This window comes from Lingula anatina, chromosome 2 (assembly GCF_051362555.1).
Source record: "Lingula anatina isolate TDL-2025a chromosome 2, LinAna3.0, whole genome shotgun sequence".
NCBI lineage: Eukaryota > Metazoa > Brachiopoda > Lingulata > Lingulida > Lingulidae > Lingula > Lingula anatina.
In genome coordinates this window covers 43,378,763-43,405,393 of record NC_141768.1, presented here as the reverse complement: position 1 = coordinate 43,405,393, position 26,631 = coordinate 43,378,763, and the positions used below count along the sequence as shown (strand labels likewise).

At 35.1% G+C, this 26,631-nt stretch overlaps 1 protein-coding gene across 13 annotated transcripts in view; it reads left to right on the top strand.

Annotated features, from left to right (window-relative positions):
• LOC106151312 (uncharacterized) overlaps positions 1-26,631 on the top strand; it is a 44,007-nt gene that overhangs the window by 6,814 nt on the left and 10,562 nt on the right. For 5 of the 13 annotated variants that reach the window (XM_013524505.2, XM_087006964.1, XM_087006963.1 and 2 more), the window contains 3 exons: positions 1,492-1,614; positions 18,341-18,489; positions 23,659-23,863. In XM_013524505.2, coding sequence (XP_013379959.1) covers positions 18,405-18,489; positions 23,659-23,863 — 290 coding nt within the window. In that variant the 5' untranslated portion in view covers positions 1,492-1,614; positions 18,341-18,404. Of the gene's footprint in view, positions 1-1,491; positions 1,615-16,572; positions 16,956-18,340; positions 18,490-20,188; positions 21,058-23,658; positions 23,864-25,041; positions 26,436-26,631 lie in introns of those variants that run through there. The other 8 variants (XM_087006965.1, XM_087006966.1, XM_013524510.2 and 5 more) reach the window with 7 other exon arrangements.

Below are 26,631 nucleotides of genomic sequence, written 5' to 3'. Positions count from 1 at the left end.
GGGGGTAACATGTGCCTGGGTATGTTCTGTCAGTTTGTATTGGGTAACATTGAATGTGCATTAATTGAAATGTGCCTATTATCATTTTACTCTGGGGTCCTCAGCAATCTTCAATGGTTTTTATACTGGCGCAACTGGTTGAAATCAAAGATTTACAAAAGAATCCTTATTTTGTAGACAAGATACATACACCTAAACAGCAGAGGTTTATGAACAGGCAGATATTTTTAAAGAGAGATTTTTTAGTTTTTAGGTGAACTGCATGTAAAGCACCTAAGCAAGGCTCCCTCCTGTCATCCCACACAGTAGACCAAGCTTTACACTAAACACAGGTTGGGCTGGAGCTGTATGCATGCCTACATTAAAACTGGAATTGTTTGTATACACTAGATCTGGAACTGTTTGTATAATATAGTATACTAAATTTAAGCTGTTTGTGTTAAATGTTTTTTCCCCCCTATTTTTGGTGTTACTCGTTTCAAAGTCTTAAAAAACAGATTTGTTTTTAAAGGTTAATTATGTGTAGCGGATGAAGCATTTTACAAGTTTTCTGATGAATATTGATCTCAATGCCCTGGTCACACTACACAGTGCTCTAGTACTTTACCATCACCTAGCCACTGCATAACCATATTATACAACCCTCACAATGGTTTTTAATTCCTAAGCAACTGATTTACTGATTTGTAATCAGGTTATATATCTGCTCTGCCCTTATTGGATTGCCTATCTTTGCCATGAGATCCTGCCAACTGGCTTCTCACCGCAGTCTACAATGGTATAATCAATAGCTAGACATGCCTTGAAAACTTTATTACTACGTTTCACAACTGTGAGTGCTGATATAAGGGATAGGATGAGAGTAATTGGGCATTATATGGTGAGGATTAGGATGTTATGGTATATTAGCTGTCAGTTGAACTATAATTTTAATTGAAAAACAATTTGTATATTTACTGTAAGAATTCATTTACAAGAAAAATCAAGATTTGAAATCCCATGCAAGTGACACCATAATGTTTTTGGCTTTTCAAAATCTGCACTCTGTTTCATTTAGCTTTTTGCTTTCTACTTATTGCTTATTTCATCCACTGGTTATTTAACACAAATATTGAAACATGCGCTATTGTAACGAGTTATTTATATCTGGTTACTTTTATTTTGTCCTTTATGTATATTCAGAATAAACTCATTTTGCTTTCCCTTATTTATCTGTAGGAACCAACTCTAGGCTTATCTAAAAATAATTGCCAAGAAAAGATAAGGCGGGGCATTGCCAAATAAAATGCCTGCATCAGAAGAGAAGAAGTAATGATTCAACCTAATTATTTATTGATGCACACAGGTTTCAACTGTGAGCTTAATGAAGTTGATGCAAGAGTAGACGAAAATGTCGGAATGATCAAATGCATCAATAAACCAACGGTGCTTTTTATGTGTATTGGCAGGAAACAATAGGTGGCTGGTAATGATTTGTTTGGTGTATTGCAGATAAGAGACCATTGATCAGGAAGCACAATTTGCCTACACAGAACTGTTTGCCAAAGGAGGACAAGAAGAGAAAGGAGAGAAAAATACATTTACAACATGTAAGCTGGAGCATCTTGTATGAAGGTAAATTGATTCCCTTGAATTAGATTTGCTTGAAGTATGCATGTGAGTGGTATAAGTGTAACTGGACTAAAATTATTTGCCCCTGGTGAAAAAGATTTTACATGCCTCATAAATGCTATTTTTGTCATACAAATATAATATCAATTTAATGATAATTTATGTAGCTGTTAAATTAACATTTTAACATTGCACATCAACACAACTTTATGTAACATAATGCAATTAAGATGAGTTTTTTTAAGTAATAAACCAAAATGTAACCAATGCATCATTTTATATTCAAACTCTGTGTTAAAAGTAATCTTTCTCTTAAATATAAGTAAAAAACTGATAAGACACTCCGTGTCTATTTGCTATGATTTTCCATGTATGTACTTTTATAATGGCATTTATGCCTTTGCTATCTTTGTAAATGACTGTCAGCTTACTATAAGGAGATTCTGTGATGTTTTTTTCTTTTTTTACTAATCAAATTTTCATCATTCTTTTTTTTACACAAGGGGTGCATCAGGTTATATTTTTGCATAAGAATTGTTTTGTGACATTTAAGCCTAATTAGATTGATGCACAGTGATGTAGGCATGACAATGGATTGGGGTTTTTTCTTGGCAAAGAAACTGGATATATCTTCTTGATTGAGGTGATTTATTAAAGGTAACATGTTCAGTTGGAATATCAGTCAATTGATTGGCAATTTTGCCGAGGAAATTTGATATCCCAGATGATGCCAATTTTTTTATGAACCCAAGTGGAAAAGTATTAGTAATCTTTTAAGATAGTTATGTAGAAAATGGATTTATCTTGAAGATTTTACAGTTCCGTGGACGTAACAAGCCTGATTTGAAATAATGGTTGGTTGAAGACGATTTGAAGCAGTTATAATTCAGCAAAGAGATCAACAAAGATATGATCTTCTAAATCCCAACATTTGTGTTTTTCTATCAGGTCAAGTATATGAACACATTACTTCATTAATAAATTAGAAATATAATCAACAGGCAGTTGATACTGTAAAATAGGTGTTTATAACTGTAAATTTAGATCTATATGTTTTAAGGTTAATAAGCTGTTGATGTTCACAGTAATACTGAGTCATCCTGGATTGAGAAGATTGCAGGTGAGTAGGGGATTGTATGGGGTAGAGGGGGGGGGGGGCTTTCTTTCTTTCTTTCTTTTTTTTTTCAACTTATTTTATCATCCTTTTCTATCAGAATCATCTCTTTATCATCTCTTTTTGAAATTGTCTTTCTGGTGGGTGCATCTTTCACCTTCAGTATGCCCAAATGTTTAAAGGTTCAATAACACACAGCAGCAACACAGACAGAAATGTATAAGGTGATACTATACCCCTGGTTGTCATCTATAAGGTGTATTGATGTGAGGTATAACACTACCTCCCTCCTTGATTTCCTGTATCCTAGCCCTTGCTTGGTTGTGTAGTTGGGGCTTTTGTACCCTATCTGTGCTATTGCAGGAAGGGAGATAAAGGCAGCTGTTTAGTAGTCACAGCCTGTATATAACCCCTGTGATATCTTGGCTAGTATTTAGTTGTCTGGTTGAAGGTTAGATTAACTCAATTTTGGTGCTGATTTTTTTTTTTGTAATTTGGCTGGGTTTTGATAAGGCATTGAGTGCAGTTTTGGTTAGCAGTAAAATGAACCCCATTATTTCCATGTGTGCCAGTGGCTCTACAGATTTGGGGAATTGATTAACCTGCTAAATTGTGTTCTTACTATGCTAAGACACATTCCTGTGTAAATTTGGTCCTTTTATAGGAATGGGGAATTTCCTCTGATGGGGGATTTCCTCATTTATCAGCAATTTATGTTAATAATAAAAACTGTACTTTGAAAATTGTCAAAAACTGGAGAAATACAGGTAAGGTGAAGATAAGGCCAGGGTTTTCCTCTTAATCACAGCCTTGTTCCCATATCTGTTTTTGTTGATATGTATGTTTTTGTTGATATAAATTTATAGCACTGCAAACGGAGTCTAGCTTAGACGGTCCATGTCAGTTTTGCTGCTAAATTTATCCTGAGATAGTTGAGAGAAAGCTATCCATGTATGTCATTGTGTCTTTCTACGGCTACCTATATCCACTATATGCATTTGACCTACCTGTGAACTATTTTTCTCGACATAAAATGTTCTAGATGAGTGAATGGGTACAGGTTTAAAAGGATTGAATGCCAAAGATGGTTGGTGGACTGGCATTCCAACAAGTGCTGCCATATCGTGAGGTCTTAGCGTTAAGATATTGCTTGCTCTGTGCAAGAAGCATTGCTCAGCATTTCTCATTTTGCTGATATGAGGTCATTTTGCAGTTTTGCAATACTTCCACTTTCGTAAGTGTGATCAAATCATGTTCTGTTCAGAGGAACAATTTTTTTAGTCATCAAGTCTAGGCTTGCAGTTTATGCTGCAATTCACTTATAAACAAGAATTGAATCTCAGAGGACAGACAGTTTCCTCTCAGTTCAGGTAAGGTTCTGTTATTTTTTAAAGTTATGTTTGTGAATCTCTGCCTATAAACACACATACACACACACACACAGAGAGAGAGAGAAGGCCGTTTCCTTAAAGTAAAGAAGAGATTAAGGGGATGGTTGCTACAGGAGTTGAATGCTGTCAGCTGAAGACACTCGTAAAATTTTCCTGCTCACTTGGCAGCCAAGTGCATGAGAATATGGCATTACAACAGAAGAAAGAGTGATAATACCCAGCTTACTGAATATAAATGAACTCATTTCTTTCTTTGATAAATTTGTTTTGAGATGATTAGATACTTGGCTTCAGTGGGAGATCATTGATCTGTCACAAGAGTTTTGTCTGATGTTGTTAGAAATTGGCAATTGTTTCTGTCATTTTGCAAACCTGATGCATGACCAGACAGTAAATGGCATTTGCTTCTAAATGCCTGATGCAAAGTTTGCCATTCAGTATAAGTTCCCCTGATTCTGTTATCAATAACATCAGTGTCATGTTGTCGTGATGAATGTGTTTCGTGTGATCTCAAAGAATTTCAGCTTTTCTCTTTCTGGCATTTATTGCATCAAGGGTTCTTTCATAGCTAAGCCATTGCTATGGTTTCCTGAACCAGGTAAATTTTTTATTCTGACCAATTTGTTCCCTTCAAATGAAAAATTAAGTTTTAATCCAGTCAGTTTAGTATATACATTTGGATGTTTTGGACAAATTACTAGTAATGGTTTCCAGTCATAATTCTGGTTTTGTGAATTTTAATGTCCCTTGAATAGATAATGTGCAAATATGATATAAAAATGTTTTCTCTTTCTCATATCAGTTATCACCGTGGTAACCACATAGCATGTTTGGTTAACCAATTCCTCGTCTTCTCGTGCTGAGATAGAGCAATCTCACTGTACCCAGAGTGTCAAGTCCTGAGGGGTTCATTTTCCAGTTCTGCTTCAGTCTGATTTCTGTTTTTTTTTAATAAAAGAACAAAACTTTGTAAAAAAAAAAAAGGAATAAAAATGAGAGGAGGAAGGTTAAGTCTGGGTTGAAAGCCTGAAAGCCTTGATAAAACAAGATCAGTCAAATTTTTGAATTCTTGCCTTGTCTGTATGGATCCATTTAGTCCTGATCATTCTTAACTTTGCTGGGATAAGCAGGGTGAAATCTTGGGGGTGTGGAAGGCATTGTTGTTTCATGTGCTTGTTATTTATGACTGAAAGGAGGTGAGTTGCTGGATATATCTGGATCTGTGTTTCTCTCACTTGGTCATATACTGTAAAGGGGTATGTACTTTTATTGTCTTTTATTTGTTTTATGTTTCATATTTATATGTATAGCCTGGAAAATGGAGTTTAAAGTTTGAACAGCACTAAATATCTGCCTTAGTTTTCATACATGGTTTTAGTAGAAATATAGTACAATACTAAAACTGAGTAAGTCAAAACATCAGATCGGATGATTCATGAGACTTGAAGACATTTGGATAAATCCTTTTAATGTTATGTATAGTATTGTAACATGAATCTCTCAGAGTCAGGTATCAGGTACCCTTGTTTAGTATTGTACAAATATCAGGCTAAAGCTTGAAAGAGCTATGAAAATCTCTCTTCTGAAAGGACGAACCACATGTTTAGCATCTGGATATTTAACCCCTTTTCCCCCCTCTTCTTATTAATTTTAAAAATGGTCATTCTCTTACTCCCCCCTCCACCCCCCACCCCCCACCCTTCAACCACCCATCACAACTGCTTCCACCTAAAATGATTCATCAGAGCTCCTATATCCACTATATGTCCTGACTGGTAGACAGATGTTCAATGGCTGAAGCGAGAGTCGAGAGTCCGGAGTTTTTCCATCAGAGAATCTGCTTGTATAAAAGGACTTAGCTGACAGAAGATCTAAAAACAGAAGGGTAATGTTTTATGCCTGGCTAAAAAGAACATGCCATATTGTTTGTAATGTAGTGTAATTAGTCAAAGCTATAGGGATGGAGTTTACAAATGAACTTCTTATGTGATGTAATTTGTACAAGATAATTTTTTTCTCTGCTTTTATTTAGTTCAATTTTCTGATTCGGTTTTTGGATAAAAGAAATCTTATTTTAAAGTGATCCCAGATGAGGGTGGTGAGGAATAAGGGAAATGAGTACCACAGGCAGTAGCCTCAGGTATGGTTAGCTGTGCACAGATGATGTAATGTGTGTTTTGAAAATCAGCAAATGTGTAGACTGACTGTATTACCTCATGTAGGCAACACCTGTAGGGACAGGATGGTGCGTTTGCATATGTGTGCGTGAGTGCATGTGTGTTTGTGTTTGTGGTTTGATGCCTCTTTGAATATATCTCCCACTGCTAATGTTAGATAGTATCTCTTATATAGTAAATATGTATTGTGTTGTTCTTCTCATCTTCTTTTCCTCCTTATTGATAAGTTTGACACCAGTAACCCAAGCCAGTCATCTGTGAGAAGGGGGGAAACGATCCAAACCTAGTCCCTAGCACCTGTGAAGATACTGGAGTTCAGGTGAAACCTTCAAATAGAAAACTGGAGTCAGTTTGACTACTGTGGAACTATTTATAGATTCTTATAAAGTTTGTACCTGAGATGTAGATGTGCTGGTGTGGTTGACAGGGAAGTGTAAATACTGTGTTAGTTCTATTACTCTGACTTTTAAATACCGTATTAAAAATAGCTTGACAAGTTTAGAATCCATCATTCTGTGAACATCAGTGCCATTAACAGGGTTGCCAGCATTACAGTACACAAATCCCATAGATGTGTGTGTGTGTGTGTGTGTGTGTGTGTGTGTGTATGTGTGTGTGTGTGTTTGTTGTTCATAGGATAACGCCAGAAAACACAATTGATACTTAATAGAATAGTTTCATGTAGTATATATGCATAAATTCATTAGAATTGGCATCTTTGAATCAGTAATGTAAGACCATCCAGAATATCTAAACGCAATACTCTACTACTGAATGGGTTGAAACTGGCATGGACATGTGGCGGAACACTAATGAATACATTGTTTAACAGTTCACTCATACATTGATGGATAAGGCTGCTCACAGATGTACTTAGTCCACCCATGGGGGAATTCACATGATCCCAATTACCTTTGCACCTGGAGCCATGATAATGTATGTATTCCCAATGGGTCAGTGTCATGATAAAGAAATCTGCTGTTGTAGTCAACTTTCATAATCGAAGCAAAGTTCCTGAATGGTAAACTTAGTTGATTTTTTCTCCCATTTTTTGAAGCATTGGTAATTTAGGTCATTTCTTTATATTTTTTTCTGGTGCATATCTTTAATTACCAGTGTTGGCAACAGACTACATATCTCAAATATATAACTTTATAGTATTAATTATAAAAAAAACTCCTTAAAAATGATGGTGGAAGTGATGATGGATAACGTGTATCATATATATTTAAGCATAGATTCTGAAATGGCCACTGTGCTCAACTGGGTCTTGTGTGAATCTGGCAATATCTTCATGATGAGCTAAATTGATGACTTCGATGCACTCTTAAGCAAATCAGGTGTATGGACGGTGATGTAATTCATCAGCTCATCGCCATTTATTATGTATGATTTAAGTACCTTGATGACTCCATTGTTATCTGGTGCCACTGCCCTGTGGTTGTGCAGGCTTTTGATTTGATCAGTCTTCACTCTGTTATTAAAACTATTTATAATCAGAAAGAATTGATCCTTGTGCCAGACTGGCAACACCAGGAGAGAAGATTGATCAGTGAGTATTTACATACTTTCACATCATAGATCTATGGTCTCACTCTGGTTTGGTGTGATTGTCCCATAGTGCAAGGGCCTTTTCTGCAAAAGAACTTGAGATCAAAAGTAGGTCTTAACTTTTAGACCAAAATTTTAGTCTACTTCCATTCTGGATAAATATGAAGTAGGTAGTCAGGTATGTCTGATGACTGCTGATATATTTGAAGTCAAGGTAGACTAACATTTTGATCTAAAAGTTAAGACTAACTTAAGGTTCTGTGACAAAGTGCGAGGGTTATTTTATTATATTTTTTTGGCATGTGTTGGCACATGAAAGGTTTATTGGAAGCGAATTGTAAAATTTTAATACGGTCCAAAAATGAAAGGAAGTTAATTGTTTTTAACCAATTCTTAATTGATTTAAAAGTTATTCATTTATTAAAAAAATTAGTATGCTGTCAGATTGTAATTGGCTGGAATTGTCTCCATTGTAGGAAAAGCCCCCGGAATTTTGTGCATATTGAAACAAAGAATCTTACCTGGCATTGCTAGCAATTATCTGTTTTGACTTCCAATTAAAATAAAAAAAGAGCCTTTAGATATATGGTATTAACAGCTTTTTACCTGCAGCACAGCCAAGCAGATAATAGAATTAACCACCATAATTCTAATGTCCACACATTTTGCAAACTGAGGCTAATTGCCACCACAGGTGCTATTATGTCTGGGTCATGGCTTTTTCTTCACTTGGCTTAAAACATCTAAATGGTTTTTGTATATTCTTTGTACATTCCACATTAAGTGCCATTTATAAAAGAGGAAGCAGTTTTGTTAATTTTAAGAAACATGCCTCAAAGATATAAGCATAGGTCCTTTTAAAAATGAGACAGATTTTTAAGACAAAAGTCCCATGAGCTCTCACTTTGACAAAATTCAGTAGTGATGTAATGTTTGGCACAGTGTAAATTCAATTAAGAGAGGTCTGTTAAGGAAATTATTCTCAGTTGCCTAGAAAATTGATTCTGTATTGTGCTACTTGCTTATCATGATGTAAACCCGGAAGATGAAAATAAAAGCAAGGAGTTAAAATATGAGATTCCATTCCCGTAAACACCATTGGTCTATGTTGATCAATCCAACTCTGCGGGGACTCTCCCTGAGTGCAGTCATTTTAACTGAATTACAGGCCTCCTCCCAGCATTGAGTAGAATATCAAAAATTTGGTGATTATAGGAGTACGTTGGAACCAAGAGGAGGCTTGTCATTAAAATTAAGCTGATTGCACTCAGCGAGAGTCCCACAGAGTTGGATCGAGCTACGTAGGCTGATTGTGTCTATGGAAACAGGGCATAGAAAACAAATGGATAGAATAATTCAGGGCTTATAATGAAAGGCTAAGCTTGTGGCAAGTATTTCTATGCTAAGGTAGTTAATTTGCGCTCCCAAATCTGAGGCTTTCGAGTTAGAAAAGGGCAATAGAGGCTTTTCCAGGGTCACGTGACTTCCGCTAAATTATCCGTGGGAACGCGAGATTTTGCGGGATTTGAAGTTTCAGGGGGAAAGTGTGGAGTGTACACGACGGACGCCATATCGAGGAGTGCTCATTTCAATCTGAATTTTCAAAGTTTCGTAACATGTTAACACCTGATTTTTTTCGAAAACACATTCATGGGAGCAGTTGGAATAGAAATTTAGCAGAAGTACCTGATGACTTTTCAATGAAAGAACTAAAAACGTACCTAATCGACAGCAAAGATAGGACATTGGGTACTTTTGTAGTATCCCCCCCCCCCCACCTGTAACTTCCTGAAACCTTCATTTTTCAAACATTTTTTTACAGTGTCATTTTTGCACCTATGTCAAAGCTGTTGAAATAAAATGTTTTTGTAATTACCAGTTTTAATCACATTTAATCCACCCCATTGAAATACAATGTGAAAATTTACAATGTAACCGCAGCTTGCTGCGTTTTCGTTGGCTAACTCTACCTTATTTTATGTGAACATAGGATTGATACATTGTATACTTAGATTTCCTCTGTGAAATTATTATGAGCTACTTGTTCACATAAAATTACCTTAGAGTTAGCCAACGAAAATGCGGCAAGTTATTGACTGCGGGTGTAAATTGAAGATTCTAACTTTGTATTTCAATGGGCTGGATTAAACGTGATTAACACTAATAAAAAGTCCACAGGTAATTACAAAAGCATTTTATTTCAACAGCTTTGACATATATAAACAATAAAATGTAAAAAACTGTTTGAAAAGTGAAAGTTACAGAAAGTTACAGGGTGGGGGGGGGGGGTATACTACAAAAGTACCGAAGGCCCCTTCTACTCTTTCCCCCTGAGAAACAGTCCCGCACAAAATGGCGCGAACTGCGCATGCTCACGATTTCGTGGAAAAGACTCTATTATCGTTTATGAGGCCTGTTATTGTTTTAGTGTACTCAGAAATGGTCTAAGCAACATTATTACCCAAGCTTCATCATCAAATTTACACATAATTTAAGTACATAATCAAATCGGCACATCTAAAGTTTGTGCTAATAGAATTATGTGTAATTGTACAAGATGGATTAGCTGGATAAGGACCAAGAAGAAATGACTGTATATGTTGCCTGTTCATTGTCATGACATGTTCCTAATTTACTTTTCTTATCCTGCAACTAAATTATTTTTCCTTAGCTTTGTTTATGATTGAATGTATATATGAAGAAGTAAGATTGTTTTCTTAGATTTGTTTGTATTTGTCCATATTTATTAGCATAAATATAATGGGAAATCAAAGTGCTGCAGGTTATTATAAATATAAGACATGCAATACTAGGAAATTACCTGGTAATTTTAAACAAAGGTGTACTATTATATATCCTTTTGGGAAACTTTTTTTTTTTTTTGGAATTCCCAGTTCCTATAACAGAAAAATTAACCTAAAGGGCATTCCTTAGAGATTTCTGACTAGGCTTCACCAAAATGGAAGGATCATCTGATTCATGACACCGTCAGCATGATGTAATGAGTTTCCTAGAAAAAACTGTTCATGTATTCTTAGAGTATGATGGCATTGTAATTTTTTTTAATGTTTTGAACTGTCTCTGAAGGCAAAATGCCAAATTATCTTTGTAATCTGTTGCAATTGAAAAATGGAATTAAGTTCTGAGACAGTGCTTTTTTCTCTTGTTGTGAAATCACATGAAGTCAGCTTTGTATGACTCAGAATCTTTTTTTTTTTTCTATGTTATGAATCAGTGATGTTGGTTCTGTGTAGTTGGTGGGGTACGATCATTATAAACTCCCCCCAGTGCTTCATTTCTATGAGTTGAACTCTGTTTTCTTAATCTTCATTTCTGGTTCAATGAAATAGGTTAATCAGAATTATGATGTGTACAATATTTGTTAAAACAGCTTTTATGTTTAAATTTTTTCTAATTACTAGCACATATTGTCTTGTTATCTTTTATACATTTTAATTTGAGAAAAATACAAAAAAATTAAATGTGATATTTGAAGCCATTTTGTCACTCAAGGCGGTAGTGTGACATTGATAATCACAAGTGTGACCTTGTTAAATGTCAAGAAAAGTTATCAAAACACCAAAAAACTGCAACAGAAACTTGTTTATCCAAATCTTAGAGGGAAATACTGCCTTCCTGTCCTTCTTTACATCCTTTGGGGCTGCTAAACTGACATATAGTTATCATATAACTTATGTTTCTTAATAGAAATAACTTATTTGTGGAACATGTTTACAAGCAGAGAGACTTGAATGTCAAGAACCCAAGTTTCTCAGCATGTAGAATAGAAAGGATTAGTATATTAACCTCGGTTTGTTCATGAAATCAGATACAGAAAGATGAAACAACCCATTGGAATAAAAGCAGAAAAAATGTTAAGCTTGATAACATCTGAAAATTGTAAAATCTAAAAACAAATGATTTATTGTATTTTTTCTTCCATATAAGACATCTGAAACAGGTCTTACACATGCATGTTCGCATCCTTTTCTAAACGCCAGAAGACGTAGGATGAGCCATTTTTCCTGGGGTATTCTGTTTAGATATGAATACAATAAGGAAGTTACTTTATTAGAAATGCCACAAATATGTATTTGTTTCTTCCTGATTGGATTTAGAACTGGAGGAGCTCCTGAAGTAGAACCAAGAAGTGATAATATTTTTGTATTTTGTAATATAATTTTATCTATAACTTTTGCTTATAGCCAAAGGTTTCTTCTTTTTAAAATGTATTATTGTAATCATTATTTTGCAATTTAACATTGACTTAATTTATCCAATTTAAACAGCTCTGAGATGCCAATGCTGTATGGCCTTTAAGAGTACATTTTTAATGTAGTTTTAGTTAATTAGTTTTAGATATTTATTATGCATGCCGATCTTCTTAACAGACTGGAAATAAATTTCCATTGTCTTTCCCACTTCCATGTCTCTTATCTTCTTCCTCATATTCTTGTATTTCTTTTTCTACTGGTGCTGCTGCTTCTTCTCTTACTCCTACTCCTCCAAACTTGAGTGTGTGTTTGTTGGTTGTTTATCTCAATAATTTTTTGACTTTTACTAACAGTAAACAATCCGTGGGCAGACACTGTTCTTTTGACCTTGAGCAGTTGGTTAGTAGTATTTCATTGCTGCAGGCAAGGTGGCATCTTCATTCTGCAGTTCAAAGTGGAACACCTGTAGCATTTTGATTAATGAAATATATTTCATCAGTTTTGGGATTCAATTGAATTAGGTTTGGTCAGTTTCTTGAATCAACAGCTATATTGAAAGATGAGAGAGGGAGGGGTGAACTAGATATTGATTGTGCAGAAGTTCTTACTTAACTTCTGATTGACGAAACTGTATGAAATTTACTCTGAAGTATCTTGATTTAATAGAATAAGATCTGACTACCATTTATGGCATATTGATTAAGGACTCTGCTTAGTGAGGGCTCTCCATAGTCCGTCCTTGGCATAATACGCTGCATTAAATGATTAACGGTTATTAAAAAAAGCTAATTAATAGATGCCAGTCGAATCCTTTTAGTGATAAAATGATTGTTTGTTCATAAGGCCAGCTGCACCTTCTCCAGGATGGGGATAAGTTGATGCATGACCCTTCAACAGGACTGATCAAAGATCCTTTTTTCCTGAATTTTACATAGTTCACTATATAGTCATTTTGATGTAGTTTGATTTATAAATTGAATTCTCAGAATATTCTTTGGAAGTTTTTCTAATTGGAAAGATTTCAGCTGTTATCTCAAAAGTCTGCAGAAGTCAACAAAAGACTTCCTGTCTGAAAAAGATTCATCTTGTACAATAAGCCAGCATGAGAATCACATTATCTGTACAAAAAGTCTCAGTTCCTCTGCCAACACAAACACATCTTAATCAAAAATCCCAAGAGAAAAAAAGAGGGAAAAAATCTGCACAGGAATATTGTAGAAAAAAAATGGCATGACATAGTTTTAACAAATGTTCTTTTTCGGAATGGTGAATAAGGTGGGAGAGAAGAACCTAGCAGCTTAGAAGTGGGAATCAATAAGGAACAGATGGTGTCTGAATATTGACTTCTGAAAGTGACCCAGATTAAAAGGTGTCCGTAACTCAGTTTTGAGGATGGTAGATGATCACTTCACTGAAAGTTTGACCTTAAATGTTTTAAGCAGTCTTATTTCTTGGTGTCATCTCTAATCTTTTCAAAAGTAATGAACATGTTTGGCTGTAAGCTATAAGTAGATAAATGTGAATATATATCAACATCAGGCAGGGTTTTATCCAACTATGAAAGTCAAGGGTCATAATCTCCTTTCTCAAATTTCAACATTATAAAAGATAATTTGGACACCCAGTCTGCAAGAGAGGGAGAGAGAAAGAGTGAGTTAAGGACATTTCTCCTTTTGGTAAAGCCAATAAACCAGCCAAGTACAACAATTATGGCAAACATGATGCAGCTAGTTATAATTTTTTGTGGGTTTTATAGTAACTTTTTTTACACTGCATCCTCTGCCCCCCCCCCCCCAAAAAAAAACAAAAAAAAAAAAAAAACAAAAAAAAAAAAAAAAAACTTCAACCCAGAAAGAATTAGTAGAGTTATTTTGTTTCTTCCCAGGAAACCAAGTGAAACATTTCTGAAATATTAAAGATTTTTTTCTAGATAACAGTAAATGACACATTTTTGTGGATTTTAAACAGCTTTCTGTCCATTCATACTACAACAATAACTTCTGAACCTAAAATGAATAAATACAATAGCGGTGACATGTGATACGTAAGTGATAATGAACATCACTGTCAACTTACACCAGTAAGACTAAAAATCGGCATAGTGTGTAAACTCACTGACATTGTGCTCCATCCCCGCCGCACCCTTTTCTCAGACAGTTTAGCAGACAATTGGAGGTTTACCAGACTACAAGTTTACAGGTCATGGTGATTCAAGATTTCATTAAAAAAATATAAGATAAACAGTTTATAAAAATATATTTTGCACTGCCCAGTTTGTAAAACTTTGGAGGGCATGACCCAAACATCATTTGAAATTTTATTTTATCTGCTGTAAACATAATGAGGTTGTTATGGTTTGGATAAATGGTTGATTGTGCATGAATGCTATCTGGGCCTGGTAGAAGTATATCATTCTAGTTGAAATGAGTCTTTTCTCCAATGCCCACATAGCTTCCGGTGTTTTATAGAAATTCTTAAAAACCTGACAGCGATTTGACGTAACACTGTCTAAGGAGAGGCGGTGGGGAAAATAATCACAGAGGACTTTTAGTGTGGGTATCATCTAATTTCTTCCTAAGATTAATCAACATCAATTAATCACGCTGCTGCAATATCAATTGATCAATTGATAAATACCATGTACAGCTGTGGGGGTTTGCTTCTGATATTTCCGTTTGTCAAAAATATTTGTTGTTTATAAATTGAAATTTCCAGAACAGCATGCATGGCATAAAATAAATGTCAATCGTGAAACAAATATCTTTGTGTTTTGCAAGTTTCAATTAAAACCAGCCTTTTAAAGTTTGGGATTTTAGAGATGTTTAAAAACTGGCAAACTTGAAATAAAATGTGATGACTAAATAAAATGTAACAACTGTGATTTAAAGTAATGAATTAAGGATGCTATTGAAATCGGTTAGTCTAGTAAAATGTCGCACACATTGTAATGATTGCTGACATTGACTGTGGTAATTACAAACCAACATTTCTACAACACTAATATCCTTTATGTTTGAAGAGACTCCACAGAACTAGTGCAGTTCATTTTCTAATTGCCAGAGTCCTGTAAAGAGCTGATGTCAGATCATAAGGCATCAAAGGAATAGGTATAAAGTTACTTTACTGCAATTTCATTCAATCATGTGGACAGATTGGAAGATTAAAAGAAAAGCTCTGCATTAAGGGACTCACAGAGGTTGTCAAAGAATAAAGAAATTATAGTGTCAGTTGAATTTTGCTATGAAATAGGGAATATATAGTCACTCTAGGGATAAGTGCTGAAAAAAAACACAACATAATACAAAGGCAAATATGAATATACATGCATCATTCATTAATATGGTATGTGACTAAATTTGATTGGTTTACATTACTAATTAAACCGGAAAAGGCCAAAAATTAAAATCCCATTTTGAATTGATGCTGCTTCTTGGTTTAGTTATAACATTCTTTAAATATGAAGGGCACATGAAATTACACGGTAACATGGCGAAAAATTCTTTTGATTTAAAGATCCAAATGATAACCCAATATTTCCTGTGAGTGGTTAACAATTTTCTCATTCACTATTCCATTCTGACATGGACAGATTTGCTTATCATAGGAGATCAAAGAAAAGGAAATTATAGTGGGATTTTGTGTTCCCAAGTGTGAGGATATTAATGTCTTGCCTGCCAGTGGGCTCGTGGTCATTTAGGAAATGTTCTTTTCTACTGATTGGAGACACTGGTGACAGTGATAAAAGAGACCTATTATACTGATATAAATAAAGTTATGACTTTTGTTTATTAGTATTACCTAATTTGTGCAGAGATATAGGTAGGCAGGAAGTTTGAATTAACAAATAATGAGTAATCTGCATGATCAGTTTTTACTGTCACGGTATGAGTTTCTTTCCTATGATTTGTAAAAGTATTATGATTTGTTGTGTATGAATGTCACAGACTTGAATTCTCTTCCATTAGAATTTGTGACTTATCTTTATGGGGGGAGGGGTGACTTCTGTTTAGAGTTAATTTGAGAAAGTGCAATTTGGATCTTAGCATGGTTTTTTTCCTCCCCCAACTAATCTGACGAGTTCTCAGTAGATGCCCTAGAAACCCATCCATTATTAAGACCTTATTTGACTTGCATTTTCACAACCATGTTTGTTTTTAAGGTCTTAAATGAGTTGTCTTGCGGCACAATTCCTCCTGACTGCTGCATTCTTCTCATGTTTTCCATATTTTAACTCTGTTATCTTTGCACTGGGTAAATCCATTATAAAACCCAAAAGTCCATTCATACCTGCCATAAACATCTCAGTAAGCGCAGAGTTGACCTTATTTAAAGCGATGATAAATGTTCCATCTATTTGTGAAGGGGACGTTCCTCTCTGTGGCCTGCATAGTGCGCATTTAGTCATGATTAAAGGGACATACGCACAGGAAGTTCTAAGAATAGCCCAAACTCGGACATGCCTCCCCCACATTAACACTTTCAATCCTAATATATAGTAAGTCAAAAAGAACAAGGAAGGAAATTAAGGCCCCCATGCGGTTATAGTAGTCGAAGTGGAAGTAATACTTAAAGTCAGGGGGTTTGGAATCAGAGCTATTCAGTGCCATTGATTGCTAGTGTGTGTACAATTGATTTCTCACCAGGGCTAACTATTCCGTAGTAAATGGATTATTGAGAAGGAATAGGACAGATTGTGTAACATGCAAATTTAACAGCCTACAGGAACAGAAAACTTGTGAGGATCAGATATTTCAAGAGATATACTACAGATTTGTGAATTTATCAATAAGAGATTTATTTTCTGAAACAGATTTTGCCTGTGGATTTTTTATAGCAAAAGCTTGGACAGTAGTGCAAGTGTAAGGGAGGCCCAGACCTCAACATCTCAACATTTAAGGTAATATACAAGTACTGTTGATGTTAAGAGTGAGTAAATTGTCAGTGTTTGTGCAAGAGCGCGCGCGCGTGTGTGTGTGTGTGTGGTATTCGTGTTTGATTATGAAGGCCGAAGGAAAAAGGAAAACTCAATGTTAGATTTTGATGATTGTTGTTTCAAGTGAAGAATTAATAAAAACATTGCTTTTTTTTCATCATTATTGTGTAGGAAAAGTCATAACATAACTTGTCTAATGCATGTCTCTTTGAATACAACCAGAACTGTGAGGAGGGCAAAGATTTACAACTTGATGAATTGTAAATTTTTTTTTTAATTGAACATATAATCTCAGCACAATCTTAGCCAAGTGTCAGGTATTTTAACTTATTTCATGAGATGATTAATAATTATTTCTTCATAAAAAGACACCAGGAACTGCATAAAATTTTAAGGCAGACTGTGGTTTCCTATTTTGGTGTGATGTCACTGGGCCTAAGCGAGTGTAACCGAGCATTTCCGGCGGGGTTCCTCGTACATAATACATCTTGGCCGACCTCATGACCTTCATGCGTAGCAGGACATTAAATCCTGAAAATCACTCAGTTCAGTAGCTGTTGATGTCATGGGAAATAGCTGTAACAGAGCTCTGATGAATTGTAATTTTGTTTACTCACTTGAAAATTTGAAAAGTCCAATGTGTGCAAAACCATTGCTTCATTTATTTAAGCATTTGTTTACTATTTTATGAGATCTTACATGGTCCTGTGTTGATGTCCTCTATTTGTGGTTAATTTAATGTTCTTCCAAAAATTTTAGTAGATATTTATTCCTTGAAAACCACATTTCTTTCCAAAATTATGACACTTTTAAGAGAACGGTATTGAGCCATGTCCAGTAGATATGATGTTAGCACTTTGTGATATGACGTTATGTTGTAATTTAAGTGATTAGTGGGATTTCTTTGTGTAGTCCTTCCTGCTTCTTGCTGTTTTAATGTCAGATAGTATTACGCAGATCAGTGACCAATTTGCAAACCTTTTAAAGATGCTTTTTGAAAGAAGGTGAAATTAATTAATGAAGCGAAGTGTTTCTGAATATTGAAACTTCTTTTTAATTCTTCTACTGGATACATGTCTTTTAATAAATGAGACAAAGTTTATTTTTGATGAAAATTGATGGTTGAATAGTGAAATGGGAAAAGGAAGTGAGAAATTTTGTTAATGTTTCCATGTGGAATTTGTTTGCTATATAAATTGTATTGATGGGGTTCATTTCACTTTGCTTTCATTGCAGTGCACTTTTTCATTGGCCACTTACAGTCAAGTGAATTTAAAGTGTAAAACACATGTTGGATTAAAAATAATATGCCTTTTCCTTGTGCTTAATCAATTTTTTTGTCCTTACAGAGCTAATCGACTGGTGCAGCATCATACCAAGTGACTGAAGAAAGAGATTCCAGAAACCTCTACAATGAAACCAATAAAGATGGTGTACATAAACCAGCCTGTGGTTGCCTTTGGTTTTGTACTATGTTCCGCATTACTGTCCCTTACAGGTGAGACTGGTAACAAAATTTAATGTGTAGAATTTTTAAAAAGTGACCTCACATACTTTTAAGGAAATGTAGTTAAAAACAGTGGTCATACTCAGAGATAGCCCAAACTGAAAAAAAAATCTTGCAGGGTATGTACTCTTAGTATGTATTCACCATGTTTCACCATGTTACTTTTGTATTGCATTCTAAAATGACATTCTCAGCGCCTAGTGTTTCACCTTTATTGCAAAAATGTATCCCCATCTCACCTCATACAAACTCTAACTTGTTAACTAGTTTTTATGACATCAGGCAGCGCTAACAGCCTTATTTTAGGCTAACAATCTCAAGTAATTTCAATTGCATTATAATTGTTGAGAAAACAATTCATGTAAAGCATTTCAGTAAAGGTAAGATGTTAATGGTTTGTTCAGTAATGTTTGATTTGAATCAACTTAATGATTTCTGCTTCCCATACAGAGTATCACTAGCAGTTATAATTCATAGCAAAGTTGATTTGATAAAACTAATAAAGCCTGAATCAAAACGTTTCTAATTTTCTTGCCATGGAACAAATGACAAGTCTGATACAGCGGCGGATCCAGAGATATTTTCTGACAGTCTTCCAAATTATCTTTGTTAATCCATCCTCTATTTTTGACCGTCTTCCGACAGAAAATATTAGATACCCGTCAATGTAAAACTTGAAAATCTGACCGTCTTCCGGAAGACTCAGAAGACGCCCTAAATCCGCCCCTGTGATAGATTTTTGTTCTTTGACTAAAGAGGTTATGAAAAGTTGCAGTCTTCTGAACTCAGCAAGTCTGATGCAACTTTAAGGAATTGTCAGGAATGTTGTAATTGAATTGTTGGATGGAAGAATTCAAGCACACTTTCACTTTTAATATGTAGAAACTGAAACAGCTTAAACAGATCTATAACTGAATATATGAATAGGTGAATAAGTGAATGAATATAAAAAAGAAATAACTGATTAATAATTAACTCATTAATGCCACATCTGTCCCATCATCATCATGCATGGTTAGAGACGGAATCTTAGGCCCTTATCACATTGTGTGGCATACCCATCTGTATCACAGTATTTTGATTGGTCTTAACATGTAATAATGCTATCGGTGAAGGAGGGGGGGGGGCTTCCTTTCGCAAGACTTCAAACTGATTGGATCAATCACAAGTAATCCAGTTAACCAAGCATGGGGCTTCATTTAGATGACTGTCTTATGTCATAACCAGTCTGTGGAGTGAGCAATCTCTTAAAACATTGCCATATATTGCCATATTGAGACAAGTGTACAGCATGATGTGAAATTGGCATTTTGTGAAATAGAAATCAGTTTATCACAGTAGAAGATCAGCTCCATCTATTGCTCATAATCTCCTAATTTGTTTAGATAATACCATAACCATGTTAGATGCCCATTTAGAGGTCAACAGGGAAAATTGAGTAGGAAATTGACGTCCCGCGTAACTCTGTTAAGCATTTCATGTGGTAGACAGTCCAGAGATTTGAGAATAGTGGGAGTATGGTTCTATTAGATTATTTGTAGTCTTTTAAGGGAAATAATTTAGTTGAACAAGTATTCTTCAGAGTGCCATGTGCTGCATACAGTCCGTGGCTCTTTCCTGTGGAATGCAACACCTGGTACCATGAATTCTTGGCGACATTTTGGCCATCCACGTACCAGGGCAGTCATAGTTTTAAAACTGTTGTAAAAAACATGGATGTTTAATTTTGTGCATAATGTTTCTTTTTGTACCTTTTCCGGTCTCGCATTAATTTCCATAATGGTCGCGGTATTCCGTTTGCTTTAAATAAGAGAATATATGGTCGGTCTGTGTGTGTGTGTGTATGTGTGAGTAGACAGACTTTCTATTTGGTTGGGTGTTAGCCTGTTGACAGCTGCCTGACATAGCGCCGCAGAAGGAAAGAGGGCTGTCTCGAGGCTATGACACTTAATGACGTGTGTGGTATGGAAAAAACGGTGAATGGTGGTTAAACATAGGAAAGCTTATTTAGAAAATTGCCCCTCTTAGCATAAAATACACACAGAGATGACCTGCTACTTGGTATTCACTTAGCTTGAGGAGGATTTCATTTGAAGTCAAAACTGCACCTATCTGTTGTATTGGCAACGTTGGAAGTATTTACATGTTTTAGTACTTAGTGGTTTTGAGGACTTTGTGGAGTCTACTGGTATCGCGGAAATCAGAGTCACCCCTGGGATTTGTTGTTAGTACATCTACCCAACAGATTGGAGAAAATTTGCAGTTTTCATTGAGAATGCTGTACTCTTGGAAGTACCCAACAGAGCAAAAGACGTGACTAGGAGGGAGATTTGAAAAGTTCCATTTACCTAGAATTTCACTTAGTAAAGAAAACTGATTGGTTGGAAATCAGTTTTACTGCTGTAGTAGCTGTCCTTCTCTGATATCTTGACTGAAGCTGTCTCTTTCTCAGTCCGATGAGTATATCAATACTTACATTCTTGTTTTGCTTATTGGTCCTGATGCACTCTGCTGTGTCTATCATAGATGAACGATGCTTCTTTATAGGATTCTTACTACGTGAGTATTGAGTCATTAATTATTATCTCATTAGTATATTAGTTAAGTATATCCAAAAAAGAAAAGAAAGAGTCATAACTAGTAAAGCAGCCAGAGAAGGCACCTCAACGAAGGCAGCACCATTCTTATTATTGGTTAATTAATGAATCACCACCAAAATCTAACTGTTTAATACTAATTGTAATTATACCCATTATTTTCATCAACTCATGTGAATAAGTTATTTTTTTACTGTTGTCACACAATATGTTGTGGACATACGAGTCAGCTATTGACTTTACTTAATAGGTCAATAAAAAGTTAAAATAAATGTCCTGGTGGGGGTAATTATGATTAGCATCAACTTCCTTGAAAGGAGAGATGGTTTGTGATGAATCTGTGTTTTACAAAAGTGTTCAAAAGAAGAATTTTTTAATACTTTCTTAGACCCCATTTCCAGAGATTAGATCGATCTACTTTAGATCGACCTAACTCCCTGGGGGTTCACGCTAAATAGCTGTCAGCCGAGCGGACACGAAAGTTAATTACCCCCTTACAGCTTGTAGTAGGCGGGACGGACATTTAAGCCGGATTATCTGACAGTAATCTAGTGAGACTCCCCGCGGGGATAGATCGATCTAAAAGCTCTTGGAATACAGCCTTAGAAACTTTCATTTCCAAACACTTCTTCGGCTTCTTTCCCTTGAGTTTGGTGGCTGAGACAAAGTTGGAAGAATGCATTAAAACTTGAAAAAATGGACCCAAGGCGTCCAATTTTAGCTATTGTCCAGTTTTATCAGGCATCCATCACAGTGTAATATGAAGTATGTTATGTTTATTGGATCATCCATTATGATTCAAATGATATTAAACCAAATGTGGCATAGAGGACACTTGACAAATTGTAATTTGTCCCTTGGCAAGTGCTTCTTAGATGTTTTATCATCTCCTAGATACGTGTTCCTACAGAGCTTTTTGGTTTAATTTTGTTCTTGTGTTCATGGGGTCTTCAATTGCATGGTCTAAAACAGTGTTAATCTGAGACCCGTGCACATCCAGAAGCTAATTTAAGAGTCATTGCATGTGACAAAATAAAACTACAGAGACTTTGATCTGAATGTAACCTTGGGGAAAATAACTTTTAGGACTTTGAGCTCATTTTTATGAGTCACGATCATGATATTTTGGGCATTGAACAAGAAAAAGTGAAAGTTGCCCAATTAGTAAAGTTGACAGCTTTTTAATGAAGGCGATTTGTGAAGTGAGTGTTACTGTAAAAGCAGTGCGACCATCTGCCGTGTGTGAGATGTACTAGGTGGGGCGTTGAACTGACCAGCTTAGGTGAACTGTGGTCACAGGTTCTCTGAGGGGAAGAATGCATGTGTTACTTATATTATTGTCTAGATACTTATCTGTATTGAATGAAATGAATAGGTTAGGCCCTGTTTTGTACCTACACATGAATACAGCTCTGCAGTTCTGATACTTGTACATACACATGAAGCTTCATGCTTCAATTCACTTATTATTATTATTGATAATTCTCATAAACCAAAATAATTAAAAGCATAAAGAAGTTTGAACTTTAAGATGTATAATTCAAATATTAAGTTATTTGCTAAAATTCTCACATCTTATACTATAATAGATTGTTTTAGTTTTCAGGTGCTTTTATAAAAAGATATTACTTAAGGGTAACATCACTTAAAATGAAAATTATCTGCCAAAGGTTAATAATCTGCTTGTTACAATGTTGATACATTGACCTTTATATGCAGTCATATAGCTTAGAGGTGTCCACCTTTTTCTCTTCGAGGATTTAAGATAGGAAAGCACGAATCAATGCAAATCTTTGAAAATAAGATCTGTATTATTATGCTGTATTGTTGTTATTTAATCTCTTTATTGAATAATTAAATTAATGATTGAAAACCACTTTATGCAGTGGGGAATTTTCATTGAAGTATATTTTTGACATTCATCTACACAAGTTCGTGATCAGTAGATCTATTTTGTAAGAATTTTGATGCAAGGTATGATTATGATTGTTATTCACTGAATTTTGAAGTTAAACCTGCTTTTAAATGGTAATTTTGTTTATGGATGAGAAGGTTTCAAAGATTGTCATCAAATTATCACTTCACAGTAACATTAAAGAAAGATGCTGCGGTTAAGAAAGTATTTCTGTAGACACTCAGTATTCAGAATTTTTTCAAAAGAGGTTTATTAGCCCAAAACCTCTAGGGATGTTTTTTTTGTAGTTACTATTCTCTTGGAAGTAAAGGATACTAAGAATCACATAATGAAAAAAATGACTTCTTGGATTGCAGTAGGATGTAAATGATCTGAAAATGTGGCATCAAATATGGTGTGTTTCTTAAAATAACATTGCATTTTTTTTCTTTTTAGTGACTGTTACTAATGTTCATTTAAAATGCAAACTTGATTTAACTTGTTTTACATAAGTATGTGACAGGTCACTGATACATAATTTATGTGATGTTTGTTATATATATGTACAGTAAAAACACTCCTGAAATAATGCACAAGAATCATAGACAGCTTTTTGAAATAAAGAATTTTATGCAAAATTTACACTATGTTTTTCTTTAATTCCCTCAGATGCATGCGGCAGAAAAGCAGCAGTATACACGACAGACGCACCCTCACAGGTGGTGGCCCCTACCCAGCATCCCCCTGCCGCTTCCACCCCTGCAGATCACAAGCTCCCCTGCACACATGATGAAGTCTTCAAGGCCAAGTGTTTAAATGCTGGCCAATGTGTTGCACTACAGATATCTGCAAGCAACAGAGAAGTGACATGTCAGTAAGTAGATGATGGGTAATTGCAAACATCCAAGTTCTTCGCAACTGGTGATGAAATATAGATTTTATGTTGTTGATTTTATTTATGTCTGTCACATCCTCTGATGGGACATGTCTTTTGTCATATCTTAGGCATAGATTATTTATTTATTTATTACTATTTTTATTGTTTTTTATTTATTTGTTTATTATTATTATTATTTTTTTTGCAATTTTTGAGCAAGGAACAACTGTTACAGCATTCAGATTTTACTGGGGTCACTTGTCAAATTTTCCCACGTACCAAACAATTGCCACAGGCATTTTTTTCCTTTTGAAAAAAAAAGAAACATATTTTCTCAAAATTAAGGTTGGTCACACTCAATAAAAAAACTAAGCACTTTTGTCTGGCTTTCAGCAACAGAATTTTTTTTTTTGCTTGCAGCTTGATAGAACAAAGTATTTCGTTACTTTCATCTGTGATATATACCACCTTTTTTCTTTAAGTGTCTCTCCACAGGATAAACCCGCCAAATAGAATTTTCCTTGTGAAAAGGGCAATTTATCCCTACTGCAGATCATTGCTCTCCCTCTCCCTTCCATGGATTCAATGTATTTGTCAATTTTTAATTTTAAAATTAGTTCTAAATGACTGACCAGTTGTCATTCCTTGATCTTCACTAGGAATGACCTTGTTTTCACTTCATAAGATAAGGAAATGGTGTGGAGTTTTCTATCACAGCCCTGTGTCATGTATGATGCAGACTTTGCAAACCATCATGGCTATCTCAGAAAGCAGAGATGATAATAACAAAAATAGTCATGCTTCAGAAAAGCTTTTATTTTTAGGATTTTATCATCTTAAAGGTCTACAATGGAAAATAACAGAAGCTTTGCAGGATATAAATATGACTAGGGGGATTCAAATGTGTGGAGGGTCACTGGTGAACCATATTTATGTAACATTAAATGCCATTTTCAAATTGCAATTTCAAATTTGTGTGTCTAGATTAGCAAAGTCTTTTCAGTTTTTGTTCTCTGATGTTGCTTTCTCTGATGACTCTTCTTGTTTACTACCTTCAGAAATATTTTTGTCAATAATATATCTTTGATTTGCTTCCTTTAAGAACTTTTTAAAGAACTATCCTGTATTAATATTCTTCACATTTGTTTGATGTAGTCTCTCTTCTGCCATCTAAAATGTGATTTCTGAATTAAATATCATGTCTGAAAATATAGTCTGAGAAACACAACACCAGTATTAGGGCCTCACTTCTCTCAACATTCCGCTGTTTTCTCAACGCATCTCATTTCTCTTCATCAGGTCATCCGCTCTTTATCAGTTAAATAAAAAGAAATGTAATAGTGAGTGTGAGAGAGAGAGAAAGAGCCCACACACATGTTTTTCGCTTAATTCATTCCTTTGAAATTTTCTCACATAACCACCATTGACTGTAAATGTCACAGTGAGGTTGAGCAAGGCAGCTGGGAATGCTTGCATAAGAATGCGACAAATTATAGGCTAGGTTTCAAATACAGCATTGGTTGTGTATATCTTTTGCTATTTTGGCCAGGAATGCTCTTGTTCTATTGGGATGGGTGAGATACAAAGAATGTGTTAGAGGAACCAAAGCCACTCATTGCACTGTTTTATGACGGAAGGATATTTTCACCATCACTTACCTTAAGGTGGCTAGGTTTACCGCATTGTGAAAGAGCAAACGTTGCTGTGACAGACAGCTATCAATCATGTAAGGCGGGGGAGGCTTTTGTCACAGGGAAATGGTTTCACAGCTGTATGATATGTAGATCAGGGAAAGATCTGTGTTTTATTTAACCACACCTCGGTCGGTTAAATTGTTTGAAGGGTTAAGTAAATTAATGCAGCATGATTATTTAAGTGACCACAGAAAAGGAGACGTATAGAATTTCTAAAAGTAGAGTAATAGATACAAATTTTACATGTACGCAGCATAGTTTGCCTATAGAATTACTTAAAGTGGTCAATAAAACAACACAATCAACCTTTTGGAGGAAATATGTGATGTGACTATGGACACATTTTTTTCTTTGTCCTTACATTGAATTGTCATAAATTGGACAATAAACACATATGGACTTTAAATGGGAGAAGTATTTTTAAAGCGTACCTCATTGGCTCTTGAAGTGAGAAAGTGGGGTAACATTTGAATGTTTTAGAGCGTGACTGAAGGGTGTTTTCACCTCTACACATGCCAACACAAGCGAAGGTTAATTCATTGCGGAGCTATTTCCCAGCAAATTGCCACTACCGGCATCCATCATATAAACCCCTGTGTAAGCTCAGTGAATTCATTCAGTCAATCACTCAGACAAGGGAATAATAGAATTAAAAGACGCACCACTAAGTTCCTGTGGCATACCGGATATAGGTGTTGCTGTGGTTACCTATAGGATTATAGTATTTGTAATTTGACAGTCTGATAATCTGGAGGTTGGATCTCAAAGCAGCATGGTGCATCAACAGGTCATGGGGCCTCTTGCCACTTTCGTATTCCTCAGTATATGCAGGTTTCACTTGGCACAGGGGGAACTTATAACAGTAGTATTGGAAGGTATGAAAACACTTAAACTATAATTAACTTTGTGTAGAGAATGAGATATATAGCATATGTGGTCTTAGTATTTTAATAGATCAACTAAGCTCTGATGGTTTTGATATTTGAAAGTTTCAAAAAGCCAAAGTAAATGTTAAGCCACTTTTTTTTAATTTTTAATTTACCATAGTTACTATAATGAGAATCTTCATTT